General features: G+C 43.2%; 1 protein-coding gene across 2 annotated transcripts in view; it reads right to left on the bottom strand.

Moving 5' to 3' along the window:
- The window catches only part of MPP1 (MAGUK p55 scaffold protein 1), a 28,463-nt gene extending 14,194 nt beyond the window's left edge, over window positions 1–14,269 (bottom strand). The window contains exon 1 of one of the 2 annotated variants that reach the window (XM_081042376.1): window positions 14,005–14,269. In XM_081042376.1, coding sequence (XP_080898502.1) covers window positions 14,005–14,106 — 102 coding nt within the window. In that variant the 5' untranslated portion in view covers window positions 14,107–14,269. The remainder of the gene's footprint in view (window positions 1–14,004) is intronic. The other variant, XM_081042377.1, reaches the window with a different exon arrangement.
- Window positions 14,270–18,825: the final 4,556 nt, after the last annotated feature.

The following is an 18,825-nucleotide window of genomic DNA, read 5'->3' as shown; positions in this document are numbered from 1 at the left end:
TGAAAGGTAAAACAACCAAGCTTTGAGAAGAAAACAGCATACCTTCATAACGTTGGAGTGGGGGGAAAAACGTCTTACATACAACAAGAGCCTAACTATAAAATGAAAACTAAAGAGATAAATATTTTAAAATTAAGAATATCTGTTCATTTAAAAACTTCACTGAGGTAGGCAAAGGTTTACTAGACACAGAGAACAATAATCATAAAAGCAAACAATTGACTTCAGCAAAACTAAAAATGTCCCACCAAAAGACACTTAAGAAATGAGAAAGGCGTGGCAGAGGCTGACAGTACAAGCTTGCAGTACTTCCATCTGACAAAAGACTTGTGTCCAGAACATAAAAGGAACTCTTACAAACTCGGTAACAAGATGACAAACAATGAAAAGATGGGCAAAAAATGTGAACAGACTCTTCACCAAAGACGACACGTGAACAGCCGATAAGCACATGAAAAAGGTCTCAACATCACTGTAATCAGGGAAACACAAATTAAAACCACAGCAGGAGACCACTGCACCCTCACTAGAAAGGCTAAAATGAAAAAGATAGATGATACCAAGTGTTGGATCTCTCATACACTACCAGTGGGAATGCTAAATGGTGCAGCCACTGTGGAAAAGAGTTTGGCAATTTCTTATATGAAGTTAAACATACATTTATCCTATGTGCCAGCCATCCCACTCCTAAGTATTCACCCAAGAGAAAGGAGAATATATGCCCACACAAAAGCGTGTATGTGAATATTCATACCAGCTTTGTTCATAGTAGCTGAAAAGCAGAAACAACCCAAGTATTCAGCCACAGGACAATGCATAAATCACTTGTAGGACATCCGTACGATGAACACTACTCGACAATAAAAGGACCAATCTGCCAATGCACGTAGCAACATGGATGAATCTCAGAAGCATTACATTGAGTGAAAGAAGTTTTATGCAGAAGACTACACACTATATGATACAATTTATGACACTTCAGAACAAGCAAAACTACAGTAAAAAAAATCAGAACAGTAGTTGCCTCTGATGGGACGGGAAGGGATAGGCTGGTTGGGGGCATGAGAGAACTTTCTGGGGTACTGGTAATGTTCTACATCATGACAGGGGTTTGGATTATACAGGTGTGCATATCTGTTAACACTCATCCAGTGATTTCAGTATGTAAATTCTACCTCAAAATAATAATAAAAAGTACCATAAAGAAATATTGAACTTTAGGCAATGATACACATGCTAAAGTTTTTAGGGGTGAAGTGTTCTCATGTCTGCAACTTATTTTGAGATGCAAAAAAAAAGTGGCTAGATGGATTTTTTTTGATAGATATGTGATAAAGCAAACACAGCCACATGTCAACGGTAGAATCTAGGAGGTGTGGCTAATAGGTGTTACTATAAAATTCTTTCATCTTTTCAGTTTGAAAATTTTCAAACAAAATATTGGGGGCAGGGGGTGGCCGGATGGCTCAGTTGGTCAGAGCGCGAGCTCTCAACTACAAGGTTGCTGGTTCAATTCCCACATGGGATGGTGGGCTGCGCCCCCTGCAACTACATTAAAAACGGAGACTGAACTTGGAGCTGAGCTGCACCCTCCACAACTAGAATGAAGGACAACGACTTGGAGCTGACGGGCCCTGGAGAAACATGCTGTTCCCCAATATTTCCCAATAAAATTTAAAAAATATTGTGGGGGGGAATGGCATTAAGACAGTGAAAAGGCAAACCATGGGGCAGGGAAGTGGAACCCTCATGCCCAGTCATTCCACTCCCACACATGTAGCTGTGTGGGTGGCCATATCATCGCAGCACTTCAAAAAGATTATAAAAGTTAAATTGTGAATCATTTGATCATAATCCAAACACATCATGCTCCTTAACCCATAAATGCTTCTGTGTGTTTTCCAAGAACAAAAACATTCTCAAGAATAAAAATTTGGCATTGATACAATACTGTCACCTGGCCCTCAGTTCATATTCAGATTTTATTAACGGTCCCAATAATATCCTTGATAGCTATATACTCATATTTTCTTTTCTCACACCAGGATCCAATCCAGGATCACACACTGCATTCAGTTTGTACATCTCTTTAGTCTCCCTGAATTTGGAAAAGGTCCTCAGTCTTTCATGACCCTGACATTTTTGAAGAGGACAGGGATACTGTTTTGTAGACTGTCTCTCAATTTGTGTTTGTCCAGTGTTTTCTCATGATTAGACTGAGGTTATGCATCTCGCAGGTGGTCACTCTTTTCTCCTTGAAATGCTCCTTCTCAGTCTCCTTACCTGGTTCTTCCTTGTCTTTCTAATCTGTCAACGCTGAAGTAGCCCAGGTCTTAGGGTAAGCGCTATCACAGTGGGAAGGCCAAGTGGAAACCTCTAAAAGTGTCCCCCACCCTAGATAAAACATAAAATAAAAAACAATATGGAGGAGGAGGAACAGGCCGAGCTTGGTTGATGGAAGGGTCAATTCGGTATTAGAGTACAAGCTGAACATGGATGGCAGCTGCATTCCAGCCATACCCAGGGGTGTCTCTCAAAGATGGTGGGGCTGTGGGTGATGCACCTTGGCATCCACTTTGTGGGGAAGGAGAAATGGGTATTTATCTATCGGTCTGTCTATCTATCTATCTACCATCTATCTATCATTTATCTATCCAGATCTACTCATTCATTCATTCCTGAGAAGTGCCCAATGAGCTACCCAAGGGCCTAGAAAAAAAATTGGAAGATCAGAAACAAGGAGGTTAGAGGCTTGTGGAAGGACATATGTCTCTTAAGATATTTTAATTTGCTTCATCTTTTCTAAGAGGTGAGCAGAAACTCTGATAAGATGGTGACATCTAAAGTAGTGTTAGCTATGGAGTGGCCTCAAATGGGGGAAGTACCAAGAAAGAGAAACTGCTTTGTGTAGCAACTAGACTCACATGACACCGGGTCATATGGCATTGCTATTAAAACAGAAATGTCTAAGATAGGGTTGTGGTTAGAAATCTGACTTGTGATACCTGGAAACACACAACTCCACATAACTTCAAGGTTCTCTGCAGTGGATGACTCAATAATATAGTTCACACTGCATCTTACGGTCCCGGCACATAGACACTATATAGCAATGAAAAGGAGGTTCTGAGGTTAACCTTGAAGATATATTGTTAAGAGGAAAAAAAACCACAGTGAAGAAAGGTATGCTATCATCAGCATAAACAGTGAGAAAATGAATATATTCATATTTGCTTGTAAATGCATAAGCTATCTCTGGAAGGAGACAGACAACAGTGGTTGCTTCTAGGAAGGAGAATTGGGTGACTATCGGATGGGGTGAGAAGGCAGTTGTACTCACCGTGTAGCCAATTAAATCTTTCAAATTATTTACTGTGTGCATGTATTACTTTAAAAAAAGAAATCAGTCAATGAAAAAAGACAGCACAGGTTATAAATCATAGGCATACCTTGTAGCAGCAATACATACAATCTGTTCAGGTTTGAGTCCTGACTCTTTAAACTAACAGCTGGGTAACTCTGGGCAAACTCCTTTACCTCTCGGTACTTCACTTACAAATCTATCTGCATGGGGGTACTGACATACATTGAGAATTTGGAAAAACACTGCTAAAGAAAATGTTCAGCATTCAAAATTTCACACATCCTTTCAGTTTCATCTAATTTCTATACAGGCAAATGAAAATCTATTATTCCTAAAAGCTCTATACAAAGTACAATGCTCTCTAGTCTGGCAAGATAAACTGTTCGCAAGTGATTGTGATTCGGGTTCAAGCTGGCAGCCTAAGTGCCTATGTGCACCCCAGACCCTGTTTAAATGAGAGCAAAGGGGAGAAGGAAATATTATAGAAACACACACAAAAAGAACACATGAGGAAGTCATCAGGGATGAGAGATTTCAGTAACTTTCTCAAAGATGGAAAGCAGATGGGGGAATTCATCGATCAAGCAGAGTTCAGGGAGCAGAGCCTGGAATGTGCACAGAGGAGGAACGGGCGGGAAGAACTGTGTCACAGTTCTCAACAGTCTGGGGCTCTGAAGTCCCCGTACAGACAAAGAAAGAAATGGGGCTTGGAATGAAAACATCTCCTGAAAAGCTGCCGACCCAGCCTTCAGCTCCACTTTCAGGGCAGGGAGAAGGAAAAGGGGCCAGGACAGTGGCATCTGTCCCAGAACTTCTCCAGTGGACACCTGTTCATGTCCCATCGGCCAGAACTGCAGAACGTGATGATCCCAGGCTGCAAAAGGGGCTGACAAAAGAACTGAGTTGGGTATCTTGCCATCCCAAACAAGATTCGGGAGAACTGGGATAAGCAACAAGTAGGACAAAGCTGCTGGGTGGGGCTGAGGAATGGCTGCTGCTGCAGAAGGGCACGCCATTGTCCAGGTCATCCCCGAGTGCTTTCTGGTGCAGGAGCCAAGTGTTGACTCCTGATTGCATCGCACCTGAGATGTTCTTTTCTTCATACACAAGCAGCTTCCCTCACTTGATCCACATAGGTTACACTAAAAGCACCTCTGAATGACTTCAAAAATCATGTATGGGATGGAAAGGTGCAGGCTCTTGAATAGCTAAAACAGTAGAAGGATTCAGTGTACAAAGTTTCAAGATTTAAAAAATTACAAGTAATCAAGATTGCATGGCACAGGCACACAGATTAATGGAACACAATAGAGCAGCCAGAAATAGATCCACACAGACATGCCCAGTTGATTTTGACAAAGGTGGAGAAGAAGCAATTCAATGGAGGAAGGGTAGGCTTTGCAACAAATGGTTCTGGAGCAATCGGAAATCCACAGGCAAAAAGAGAAACACTAACCTAAACTGCACAGTTTATAAAATGGATCATGGGCGTAAACGTAAAATGGAAAACTTTAAAACTTTTTACCAAAAAAAATAAATAAATAGGAGACAACTGTCAGGATTTAGGGCTAGACAAAGGATTCTTATGCCTAACACCAAAAGCAGGATCCATAAAAGGAAAAATTGATAACTTAGAACTCTTAAAAACTAAAAACGTTTGCTCTGTGAAAGCATGTATGAAGGTTATCAAGAGACAAGCTATGGACCAACAAAAAACATTGACAAATCCACATCCAACAAAAGACTAGTATCTCAAATATATAAAGAATGTTCAACAGTCAATAATAAAAACAATCTAATCAGAAAATGAGCAAAAGACATGAACAGATAGTTCACCAAAGGGATATGCAAGGAAAGATGGCAAATGAGGATATGAAAAGATGTTCAATATCATTACCCATCAGAGAGAAATGCAAATTAAAACCATAATGCGATACCATGATACACCTATCAGAATAGCTAAGGTTAAAAAACAGTGACAACACTAAATGCTGGTAAGGATGCAATGAAACTGAATCTCATCCATTGCTGGTGGGAATGTAAAATGGTCCAGCCATTTGGGAAGAGAGCTGGGCATTCTTAAGAAATGTTCACACAAAACCTGTACATGAAAGTTCGTAACAGCTTCATTCATAATACCAAAGCCTGGAAACAACCAGAATGGCCTACAACATAGGTGAGCAGTTCAACAGACTGTGGTCCATCCATACCCTGGAACCCTTCTCAGCGATAAAATGGAACAAACTATTAATACACACAACAAGCTGGGATGGATCTAAAAGGCATTCTGATGAGTGACAAAAGCCAATCTCAAAAGGTTGCATACTATATATCATTGCATTTCTATCACATTCTTGTGATGACAAAATTATAGAGATGGAGAACAGGTTAGTGGTTGCCAAGGGTTAGGGATGGTGGGAATGAGGGGAGATGTGACAATAGAGGGGTAGCACCAGGGAGGTCTTTGTGGTAATGAAATAGTTCTTTGATTGTGGTGGTGGTTACGTATAACTACATGTGATAAAATGACATAGAACTACCCTGACACAGCATACAAATGTCAGTTCCATGATTTGAGACTACTGCTACTGAGCTCCTAGCAGACCGAGTTGAACTTATTGCATGAAATAACTAGAAGAATGGCTGGCAAGCACTTGTTTGCAACCATAGAACTATAACTAAAAGAGCTTGGTATCAAAGAATGAATACAGGCAACAGATACTTGAGAAATATGCAGTATACAGGATCAATTTTCAGACTATGAGATTGAAATAATATGATCCATTGAGTTTCCCATTCCTATTCTGGGATGGAGAAGTAAGAAGCCATGATACACAGTGACCAAACAGATCCTCAAAGCACTGCCCATGGTGACCTGGGACCATGTGGTTAAAACTCTTCAAAGCTAGGTTGCTACAGCCACAGATTCATTTAAAGGGCAGGGGACCAAATATCTCTCTAAGTGGAATAAAAAAGAAACAACAACAGAGGTACCTGAAACTAATAATATAATAATATATTTTATCATCGATTACAAAACCAGAGTAAAAGCAGAATCACGTGGGAAGGAAGAGCTCCTTTTCTTAAATTAATCGTTGGTACTGTTTGCATGTTTTTGCCATGTACATATATTACAGATCAAGTATACAGAATGAGGAATTCAAGGAGCACTGATTGAATAATTGCTGCAAAAAATATGATGAGCTCAAATCTCACATTTCTAATGCAAAGCATGCAATAAAACTCAGGGCTTTCCTTGACCCTGGCTTATGAATCTCTTATCCACAGTAACTGCCGGGCTGAGGAAGCTGAAAACCCAACTCAGTAATTCATTTTCTGGGTTTATTTATCAGCAACTGCTGTATGCAGTCTGTATTACAGTCTGTTATCAGATTGTAAGTGCTCAAGGGACACAGACCAAGGTGTGTGTTGGTAACTATAGCAGTATAGAGGTGGCCCATAAGGTCTGGAAAATGGATCATATCATTTTATCGTGTGCTGTAATGTACCCCCACCAATAAGCCATTTACGAAGATTGACATGTGTTTTCTGACTTGGTGGACCCCCGTATAATGTTGTAAATAATGACAGATTAGAAAGTCTTAGTCCACAGAATACAAAATGACCTTTGAAAGGGGGAGAAGCCTACATGATAGTGTACCTAGAAGAGGCAGATAAACTTCTGATTCAGCTTTATCACAAAGATTGATTTGAACACGTCAGCCTTTAAAGAAAGGACTCAGCAAAGCTTACCCAAGGCAGAACACATTCCAGTCAGAAAAGTTCAAGAGTTGCTATCCCAAAGGTTGGTTTTTCAAAAGTGCTTATTCATCAAGTCCTTGCCCTTTGCAATGACTAGGACTCACTATCATTACTCACCCAGAAGTTACAAGTGATGACTAAGGTAAACGGAAGCCTCCAGTGTGGTAACTAAAGAACCAACTCCCAAAAGTAAGGCTTCCAAAAGCAAAGCACAATCTTCTCCATCGTGAAGTTGCCCCGGAGCCACCCTGTCTGCCTGAGACATCCTCTACCCAGCTTACTTAGCCCTCACCCCCGGCCTGTCTTCAGTGAAACTTCCCTCGGCAAGGAAGGGCCAGGTTCTCCTTGACCTCATCGTACAGCACGCTCCTTCAGCTGGCCCCTTGTATCTCCTCACTGCAGAAATTTAGGAGCAGAGCTATGCAGACGTACGTCTACACTTGATGTCTGTGTGTATTTACGTCCCCCCACACACAGAGGAAAGGCGATCATTTAACTCAATCTGTGGGTCCGAGAGTACATTAAGTGCAGGAGAGCTTGACATAGTTCAGTCACGGTCTCTGCCCTTCAGCGGCTCATTACTACGAGGAGAAATCCTTCATTCATTCATGTATGCAACAGAAATGATAAATAGGAAAGATATACTCCATCAAGTTTAAGACTGCCTTAGACTGTAAGTGCTCAAGGGACACAGACCAAGGTGGTCAGCTTTCCTCAGAACTAGCAAATGGAGCTTCACAGAAGCTTTCTGAATGGTGAGGAGGACGGCACCTGCAGGGGAATGACGAGAAGAAGACAGGAAGTCCTGGGGACACACCAAAGGGACGTCAGCTCTTCCTTCAGGGGGAGGCGCAGACAGAAGAATCGGGATTCAGACACAAGTTCTGCCGGATGAACTTGCACCCTAGTGGGCCCGCTGCACAACTGGCACAGGCTGAGCTCGGGAGAAACGGGTTTACCTTTGACTCAGGATAACTAACTAGTCCAGGTTGACAATTTCAACTGCAGTCTGTCCCACCTGTTCAACCATTCCTGGGGCTACATACCAAGCACCTGTCCTGACTCCCTGATCTCCTCTAATGTGTCGTCTGTACATAGCTGGTAACACGTCCCAATGTGCTCTGCATGTGTTACTTGTTTATTTTGTTATTCTGGAATGTCAGTCTCACACAGGTGGAGCTCTTCGCCTGCTGTCTTCACTCACGGACCCAGGGACCTCAAACAGTGCCTGACTCTACCAGGAGCTCGTTCAACGTTCACTGATGACATGGATGACTACCAATGCATATGCTGCTCATTCTTCAGTCATTGACATCACCACCATGTGACTGGGAAGTGACATGAGCAATGTTGAACAAACATTAAAGGTCAAAGGTACTAGGTTCCATTTTGCAGAGTTCACTTCACAACTTTAAAACCCCTATCCTCATCTCCAGTGGACATGGGAAGCCCCAGGGCTATGGTAGGCCTACCCCCCACCAATGACAAGGCAAAGGGGGATGGCTCTGACTAAAGGTGACTGCCCAGATTCAGGAGACACTGGGGAGGAAACATCCACCCACCAGTCCAGGGCAGGCCTTTGCTCTGCAGCTTCTAGGCTTTTATTCCTACAAACTGCTGGAGTGGCAAGCCTGAGACTCTGAAACCCCCTCTGGAGGAAACATCTGCAAGGGGTTCAAAGGGCAGAGGTAGTTGCTCAGAGGAAGTTGGGATTAAAAAAGAGATGAAAAACAAGCTTGAGGGGTGGGGGTGGGGGTGAATAAAGCAGGGGTAGTTAAAGCTGGTTTTCTCATCCAAACAATCGGATTACAAACGAGTGACAGAACATAGGAAAGAAGAAACATAGCTCAGCCTACTGTTAGGCTCTTTGCCAGCTGCACGGTGGCAAAGAGACGTAGGAGAAGACCCACACCAAGAAAGTGAGTGATCACCAAAGACAGCAGAGCCCAGGAACTGCCCTACAACTGCTGCCAGCCTGCTACAGCCCGGGGCCGAGGGGCATGCAAATACCCCACTCTTTGCACCCCGAGATTTTGTTCCCACTTTGGGGGAGAAAAAACAAGAGACACTATGAGAAAACCAAGAGTGCTCCAAGGCACTCTTAGAAAGAGATGAAAGGGATGAGCGTCATTTAACCACAAACGACAAGAGCTCGGGAAAAGAGTTCAGGGAAGAGGAAGGCCTGAGAGCCAGGACTTTCTGGCAAGTTCTGTCTTAAAATTATACATTAACCAGGTGCATTGTTTCGCAGGCAGTAAATCCATTGGAGAACATACATCGATTCAAAGGCCAGGTCTCTAAAGATCCTTTTCCAACGCGCTTTATCTAGACAGTGTACTATGTACACAGGCTAAGGCTTCTCCTTCCACTGAAGGAAAACAGGAAATCCAAGTAGCTCCACACAAAAAGAAGCACAGGCCTGCAAAGCCAGAGACCGCCATTAAACCAGCACCCGGACTATGTATAGAACACCATTCGTGAAATCCTCATTCCCATTTTGTGTGAACTGGTTTAGCAAGTTGTCCAAAGTTAAAAAACTAGCAAGTCTCCAACTCCAGGACTTAAATCAAGGGCATGGATTTCAGAGTTTGTGAGGGTTCAAGGAGAGAACGCAGGCACAGCACACAGGGGTATTAATGGAAGTTCGTCCCTACAGGAATTGCAGGGCACTCTCTGCTACTGTCATCTGTCACTGGAGACCAAGTATCAGGAGGGTTGTCCCTCCACGCGGCTTGGGCAAGCTGAGCCCCACAGGAGCTGGAACCCCCGAGAGGACTGGTCCTCATCTCAGGAAGATGTATGCAGGTGCTTGGGGTACAGCAGTGACTACGAGACACACACTGTCCTCCCCAAGTGGGTATCCCAGCGAGCACTCAATCCGTGTGTTATAGACGGAATATTCAGAGATGATGACGCGTGCTATGGAGGAAAATGAGGCAGACATGGGGTGGGGGGGCAGGCTGCAATTTTAAACAGTGTCCAGAAAAGGCCTCACAGGAAAAGAAAGGTGGCTCTTGAGCAAAAACATATATGTATTTTGCCCACGTATATCTTTATATGAAGAAAAAAGAAAAAAAAGTGAAGAATGGAAAAGAAAATTCCACACTGCGAAAGTTGTATTCTGGTTCCCTAACTCCGTGCTTTCCTTCCTGTTCCCCACCCCTGGGGTCACTTCCCCATACCGCCAGCTCCTGCCTTTCTACACTCCATACTTAGAGTCCTCCTTTTTTTTAGCAACATTGAAATGTTTGAGCCATTCACTGCCTGGGGACAATCTCTGAATCAATGAAATGTCAACTGACTTGTCTCCCTTGCCCCAGGGTACGTTTAGCAATGTCTCAAGACATTTTTGATTGTCACAACTGGGGATGGCTGTGGGTATTACTTTTCCCAACCAGGAATTACCAGACTTAAACTGCCAAGGTCAGGAAAACCCTGATTTAAGGGGATTTGTTCTGGAAACGGAATAGCTAATTCAGTGTTAGAGAACAAATGAGTTAGAAAAGGTTATCTTCTCTAATTTAAAATATTGACTAGTATTTACATGATAAAACTCTAATCTACTAAATGTGCAAGTGGTCACAAAGACACCAGATTCTTATCTGCAAGGTATACCAAGTCCTTTAATTTATAAAGGGGGTCACAAAGTTTCTGGAAGGGAAGAGCACTGATAGAGCCACACTGGCCGAGACCATACCCTGTACTGGGAAAGTGGGGAGAGGACTAAATAATTTGAAAAATCACACTTAATTTTCCATTATGCTTTTTGTGAAAAGACACAGGTTCCAACAGCTTCTCAGTACCCTATACCTGCCTGAGTCCTCACTTAGTTATGTCTTAGCCTCGGCACCAGACCTGTGCACAGTAGAACAGAGCGAATTATGACCAGTGTGGAGTAATGCTGCATCCCAGGGCCTAAGAATCAACAGACCGGTCTTCGTGGAAACTCACCTGGGGCCTGACCTATTTGTTAGTTCATTTTTTGATGTGAGATAGGGCTGAGTGAATTTTCAGGGATTCTTGACCTGCTGCTTCAGGTTGTGGAAAAGCGCTGCTTCAAATAAGACTGAAAAGCAGCATTAGGAATTTTAGAACCAATTTTATGTGCACTAATGGCTACTACTGTAAAGAATAAGGCCAGAGAGAGCTTATGAAATCAGTTTCTCCAAGGAAGGAACTGTACTTAAACACAGGAAACAGGCTACAGCTCAAACCTATTGCAAAATGATCGACTGACAATACTTTTTTAATATCACATGTGGATTACAGTCAAAAGAGAAACTTTGGGTTTTGAGTCTTTAGAACTTTTACTGAAAGCAATCCCTTTAAATGAAGCCTGCAGCAACATAATTTTATGTATTCCATTACAGCCAACAACTTCCTCACAGGTTTTCTTGCTTCTTGCCAGGATAGGGAGACATGTTGACTGCTACTGGACAGGCAGCTCTTAGAGAGATGTTGGATGGCCCCATGTGGTTTAATGTCCCAGTGAGATCTGAGGTGCTTGACAAGCGTTACCTCAGGTAAACATCACCACAACCCTCCTAGCAGGTCCATTTTGCAAAGAGACACCTAAGGCACAGAGAGCTTCAGCAGCTTGCCCAAGGCCACACAGCGAGTGAGAGGCAGAGCCTAGTGTTGGCAGCAAAGACGGTAAGAGCCCCAAACGGGAAGGTGAACCTGAGGAAATAAAAATCAGCAGGTTCGTGGGGTCAAGACACCAGTCACCAGGTGGAGATTCTCCCTCCGATGTCCACACCTTGGCTGGTCTGGATACTATTTCATTCAGGAACTTAGTAAGTTTTCTTTTTTCAGCTTCTTCAAGTCCTTTAATAACACCAAAACAAACGGGCTAACCTGTACACTGCATCAAGTATTTAAGGATAAACTCACAGCCTCACAGAAATTGCTGTTTATTTAGACGGTGCACCCACAACATAACTCCTGGAGTGATAGGGCCTCTTTCAAAAAGGCAGACACTATCTCAACCTGCCTGTAAGGTTTACACAAGGTCTGGTCATGGAGTTATAGGTGGGGCTGAGCCTATGCCGACTGGAAGGAGCCAGCTAGAAAAAAGATGGCACATAGTAGGATTCCATTTACAAGACAGTCTCGAAAAGGCAAAAGGATAGTATCAAAAAGAAGATCCATTTGCAGTGTGGTTTCCAGATTTCCAGGGTTGGGGGACTGACTGTAAAGTACCAAAAGGGAACTTTCTGGAGTGGTGTAAATATTCTATATCATGACTTTGGTGACAGTTACATGACTGGATGCATTTGTCAAATCTCATTGAACTGCACAATTTAATTTACATGTATGTTAATGATACCTCAATAAAGCTGCCAAAAGTAAATTTAATAAAGAGATTGTTTTGAAAAAAACTAAGGCTCAGCCAAGTGAGCTGATCATAGGGCAGAAAAAAATATCACAGCCAAGCTTCCGGGTAACCAGGTAGTTTTAGACCCTGGTTCTCTTCTAGGGTCTACACTCCACTTCACGACTTCCAATTTTGTCTTGTCATCTGAATAACAAGTGTCTCCCCACCTGTTCATGCCACAGATTGTTTAATCCTAGACTATTGCAATCGCGATTTGAAACGATAGACAGGTGTGAACATGGCACTGAGGGAAGTGTAAAGGAGTGGTGATGTGACAAAGCAGAGAGTACACTGAGCTTGGAGTCTGCAGATACAAAATCCAACCTCAGATCTCATGTTTATCAGTGTTTTCCTTGAGATAATGCCACCCAGCCCGGAGTCTGCAGCTCTACTGTTGGCTTTGCCTCGGGGATCTTAAGTTTCCTCACCTGTGAAGGCAGACGGTTATGCTAAATCTTTAATGTCCTCCTCTCAGTCATTTATTAATTCAGCAAACCTTTCTGAGGACTCGTTCATAAGGCATTTAAAATAAAAACAGTGAGTGTGAAATAGGCGTGCCCTGGAAGATCTTGCAGTCTAGGAAAGAGAGTGACGCTGTAACTTCTGAGGCTGGGTCATCAAAGGCAACAAAACATCTGCCTGGCTCTCTCTCCCCACATACCTCTTTCTCTGTGGACAGTCATTGGTACCTGGCCACCATGCTGTGAGGAAGGCTAGGCCACATGGAGGGGCTGCTGGTCTGTGGCTGACAGCTCCAACTCAGAGCCAGCCTCAGCCTCCAGACAGTGAGGTACTACTAAGTGAGCCTTCTGGTGGCTGTGCCCCTGCCTGAGACCCTGAGCAACAGCCTTACCTTGCTGGGTCCAACCCACACCCAGAACTATGAGAGATAAGAAGAAAACGCCCAACCTTCTCTGTGGCATCTTTGAGGACAGAGGTTAACAGGTCTTTCCAGCCCATCACAGGAATCAGGAGGGCAGAATTACCTCTGAAATCCCTGCATTCCTTGTCTACCCACAAATACACAGGGGCTACTGCATTTGTACACTAGCACAGGGGGCTCTGCCTACCTATAAGCAGAGGGACAGTGAGTGAGCACTTTAGAAGGGCAGTTGGCTTTTACAACCTTTTCTGCTGACCAAACACAAGCATTTCTACACCCAAGAAGCAGACCTACTCTTGGATCTGCTCCTTCAAGTCTTTCTGCTACCCTGATTTCCGTCCACGAAGAAGTTTCCTTGACCTTAATAAGCACTCTGTCCAGGCCTCGGCCTCTCCCGATTCCCACCTAAAAGGGCTGCTGGGGGCAACCACCCACCGCCCCCCAAAGTCCACACACCCTGCTGGCCGCCTTGGCCTTCACCCCGGGGACAGGACCCCCGGGGACAGGACCCCCGGAGACAAGGCCGCAGCCAGGGGAGGTCCTGCAGCGGGCGGCGCCACCTGGACCCGAGTCCTGGCCCCGCACCCCGCGATGTGGGGACCCACGGGGCCCGCTCACCTCCGGCCGGCTGCGCTTCTGCAGCAAGTGCTCCAGGTAGAGGTCGGAGAGCGCCGTACGCATACTGCCCCCGCTCTCGCTCTCGCTCGCCTTGAGCGTCATCTTGTCGGTGCCGGGACGCAGAGACGCGGGGACGCAGAGACTAGGGGTCGGACGGAGGCTGGAGTGCAAGGGCTCGAGGCCTGCGGGGCGGCGGAGGCGGAGGAGGCGGTGCGGCAGGGCCGGTCTCCACCCCGCAGGCGCCCCGCCCACTGCCGCCCTCGCCCCGCCCACTGCCACCCTCGCCCCGCCCCTGGACCCGCCAACGCCCAACCCCCGTGGCTCCCGGCGCCCGGCTCCCGGCGCCTGAGGACCACTAGGAGGCGCAGCTCTTGTCTCGGCCCCTGCGGCTGAATCCCAGAGGGGCTCTGAGGAATAAAGAAAACCGCTCCAAAACAGCGGAGCAGCCCCCAGCCTCGGGCCGGTTGAGTGCACGGCCCACACCCTGGCCGAATTCCTGCGGAAGGCAGGGAAGTCTCCAGGGGCTGCGACGGCCGCCCTTTCAACTCCAGGCTCTACCTATAAATGCATGCGGGTACAGGACATTACGAAAATGCCTTTAAGGCTCCTGTGCTGCTGGTACTCCCGTCATTTACATTGCTGTTCAGTGATGGAAGACCTGACTGCCTCCAACAGCAAACTGTTTCTCCTTGTCTTAGTCCACACCTCCTGATGTTAATGCCACAACATTTTTGAGGGATCAGTGGGAGCAAAGGGAGCCGAGATTCCTTAGGAATCCCAGAGCAGTATTCCTTAGCATCCTAACACCTTGGTGGCGTTAAAACAGCAGTCTTTCTGAACAAAACTTTTACTGGACTTACAGGACTCGGGGCTGTCCACTAAAGGTGTCTGTAGACACCTTTACTTAATGAAAACCTGGCCCTCTTTAAGCCAAGCTAGTAACCTCACAGTATTACAAGCAGTTCATAACTCTATGTACTCTATTTGGGACCTTCCAGTAACTCAGCAAACAGGAGAAAATCCAAGGGCAAGAGTTTGCAGCCAGATCGCCCACTTAGTCTGCTAAGAGGCTGAATTCATATGATTGATAGCTCCCTTCCCCAAGCTTACCCTAAAGGAGAAGGAAGGCAAACACACACACACACACACACACACACACACACACACACACACACAGTGGGGGTGGCAGAGAGAGAGAGAGCACACTATCAAAATTAAGAGTCATATTGGTGCATGTATAGACTAATTAAACAACGGGACAGATTAGAGAACACAGAAACACACGCTTGCATGTGTAAAACTGTGGTATATGATATAGGTGGCATTCTGGGGAAATAAAGAGAGGATTTTCATTAAGTGAAGCTGGAAAATGGTTATTTATACTAAAAGATAAAATTGGAACCCTTTTCCATGCCTTACACACACACTCACACACACACACACACACACACACACACACAATGTATTCCAGATTAAGGACTTAAATGTCAAAAACACAACTTTAAAGCTCTTGACAGAAAACATCAGCAAAGAACTTTTAGTCTTTAGGATAGAAAAAAGATTTCTTAAACAATGCAGACAAATGGTTGACTATAAAACAATATTGATTTTTGACTGTTAGCATTAAGAACTTTTACTCATCAAAAGACAACGTAAAAAGCACAAAAGACAAGATATGCATAGGAAGAAATGATTTTCAAAATATAGAAGTGACAAATGATTCCTATTATGAATATATATACAAATTAATAAGAAAAACACAAACAATCCAGTAGAGAAATGGGTAAAAAGCATGAATAAACATTCCACAGATGGAGAAACACATATGACCAATAAGTATATGAACAGATATCCTACCTCAGTAGTAATAAGGGAAATAAAAAGCAAGGCTGTAGTGAAATACCACTGTACACTCATTCAATTATCAAAATGAAAATGTATAACAATATTAACTGTTGAAGAGGGTGTGATCCGTATGAGTTCTGAAACATTGCTGGTGTGAGTAAAACTGGTACTTGACAGTTAAGAAAACAATTTTCCATTATCTTTTAAAATTGAACATGCATCTACCGTCTGAGCCAGCAATCTCTCTTTTCTCTCTCTCTCCTTCTCTCTCCCTGCTCCTTCTCCTGAGCCAAACCATTCTTCATTTTCCCCACCTTTCCCATGAAGCAGGCCTCCTCTGAGGGATGGCCTAGGTCAAGATTATACAGTTGGAAGATTAGTTTCTGGGTTCGCTAGAAAACAGAGCCTGAGGCAAAACATATGTGCTAAAACTTCACTGTAGGATGCAATCCAATGGGTGTAAGAGTGAGGGGAAAAGGAAAATGAGGCACAGAAGGGTGGAAAAAGAATATAAATTGGTGTGTTCCTGAGCTTGCCACTGCTATTCAAGAAAATACAACTTGTTTCTCAGTCTCCCTGGATGCCTCCAGATATGCCATATAAAACCATGGCATCTTGAAACTGTCAAGGAAAGGAAAAAAAATTGATCTGCCAGCAGATTTTGGCCTTATCTCTCACTGGTCAAAGGTCACCCAACTGGGTGTTAATTTTCCCACACCTCTGAGTTGTGTTACCTGGGTCCTGGCAGTAATTTAGAGAGTCAGATCCCACACACCACAGTTCAGTGCTGAGTTCATAAGTGGTAGGGGTCACAGCCTCTGTGGGTCTGGTCACATAGAATTTGAGGGGTTTAAATTGGGCCCAGTTTTCCCATTTTTATATATTAAGAAACTATAGTGATTGTTATTAATACTTAAGAAATAGTTGCTATCTTTCTCTCTTTCCATAAAATTTACCCATGAACAATTCAAGTGGTTTTCAGTATAATCACAGAGTTGTACAACCATCCCCACTATCTAATTTCAGAACATTTTCATCACCCAGGAAGGAAACCTCATACCCATCATCAATTATTCCCAATCCCTTTCCCCTAACCAGTGGCAGCCACTCACCTGTTTTCTTCAGGACTAATTGAATCTACCACAAGGAGCTGAAAAGAAGCCTTTTTTTATTAGTATAGATTGGCAATGGTTGGTAGCCGAAAGTCACACTATTGGGGTGGCCTAGCAAAGCTTAAGTGAATAATCCAAGTGAGTTCTTGACTAATAGATCCCCAATATGCCTGGCAGAAATATAAGTCTTTTCTGGAGAAGTCTTCATTAATACCAAGCCTTCGTTTCCACACATATTTGCCAAGAACATATGCAGCTTACAGTAAAGTAAAATATATCGCTACACACAAACAAGGAAACAAAACCCCATGAATGAGATTCAGCAGGTAACAAAATTGAACCAAAAACTTCAGACAGTGGAATTCAATATTAGCTGAACATTAGAAAATTTATTAATCCAATGTCCCACATTAACATATTAATGGGAAAAGTCTTATTATCTCAGTAGATAAAAAAATATTCAATGTAACTCAACATCTAGTAAACAAACAAACAAACAAAAAACAACTTTTAACGTAGAAGAAAGCATCCTTAATCTGATTTTTAAAAAGTTATTTGTAAAAAACCTACAACAAATATATTTAGTGATGAAAAGCCGAATGCATTTCCTTTAAGATTTTGAACAAGAGAAGGATGCCTCTATCACATTTTTTCCACCTTGTATTGTAAGTCCTATTCAGTACAGTAAGGTAAAATAAAAGTATAAAGGTGTAAAGATTGGGAAAAAAGAAACAAAATTGTTATTATCTGCAGATACTTATTGTCTTTGTAGAATATCTTATTGTATCTATAGAAAACCTACAGATAAATTATTAAAATTATAAGTTCTATTAGTAAGGTTGCTGGCTACAGTCGTTATACAGAAATTAATAGCATTTGCATATACCAGCAACATAGAGAAAATATAATTTAAAAATACCATTCATTATGACATTTAAAATGATCAAATAGGAATAAATCTAATTGTCTATACAGACTGTACGGAGACAATTATAAAACCATTGGAGTCTAGTGAAGAAGGGCTACAAAATGGAGCGATAAGTCATGTTTGTGGTTTACAAGATTCAATTTTATGAATATGTTCTCCCCAGATTGGCCTATAGCTTCAATGTAATTCCAATAAAAATCTCAACAGATATGTTTTGTGAAATTTGGCAATCAAATTTTAAAATATCTGTGGACTTATACAGAACAAGAATAACCAAAGCATTCTAGAAGAAAATGGTCAGGGGACAGGCCTCCCAGAGGGCAAGACCTGTAATAAAGCTTTGGTAATTAAGAGACTGTGGTACAGGCACAGAACTAGACAAATGGACTGATGGAACACAAGAGAGACTAGAAGCAGATTAATGCATTTTTTTAAATTGGGGAATATTGGGGAACAGTGTGTTTTTCCAGGACCCATCAGTCATTGTCCTTCAATCTAGTTGTGGAGGGCACAGCTCAGCTGCAAGTCCAGTCACTATTCCCAATCTTAGTTGCAGGGGGCACAGCCCACCATCCCATGTGAGACTTGAACCGGCAACCTTGTTGTTGAGAGCTGATGCTCTAACCAACTGAGCCATTCAGCCGCTCCAGATTAATGCATATTTAGACCCTTGGTAACATGACAGGCATTGCAAAGCAGTAGGGAAAAGGATAGACTTGCTCTAAGTGGTACTGGGCATATTGGGATGCATATTACCAAAACGGAAACTCAGATTGGTTAAAGGTGACGGCAAATACTTTATCCAAATGACTGCAATTAGAAGAACTTCAGAGAGAGTAACTCCTTAAGCAAAATGTAGTTAAAGTTTTTATTGAGGCAAAGCTCAGGGTGGAAATATACTGAGAAAGCAAATGGGATGACTCAGAAGATGGATGG

This window comes from Rhinolophus hipposideros (genome assembly GCF_964194185.1).
Source record: "Rhinolophus hipposideros genome assembly, chromosome: X".
Classification (NCBI taxonomy): domain Eukaryota; kingdom Metazoa; phylum Chordata; class Mammalia; order Chiroptera; family Rhinolophidae; genus Rhinolophus; species Rhinolophus hipposideros.
The sequence above is the reverse complement of the archived record's forward strand: the minus strand, read 5'-3'. Positions and strand labels throughout refer to the sequence as shown.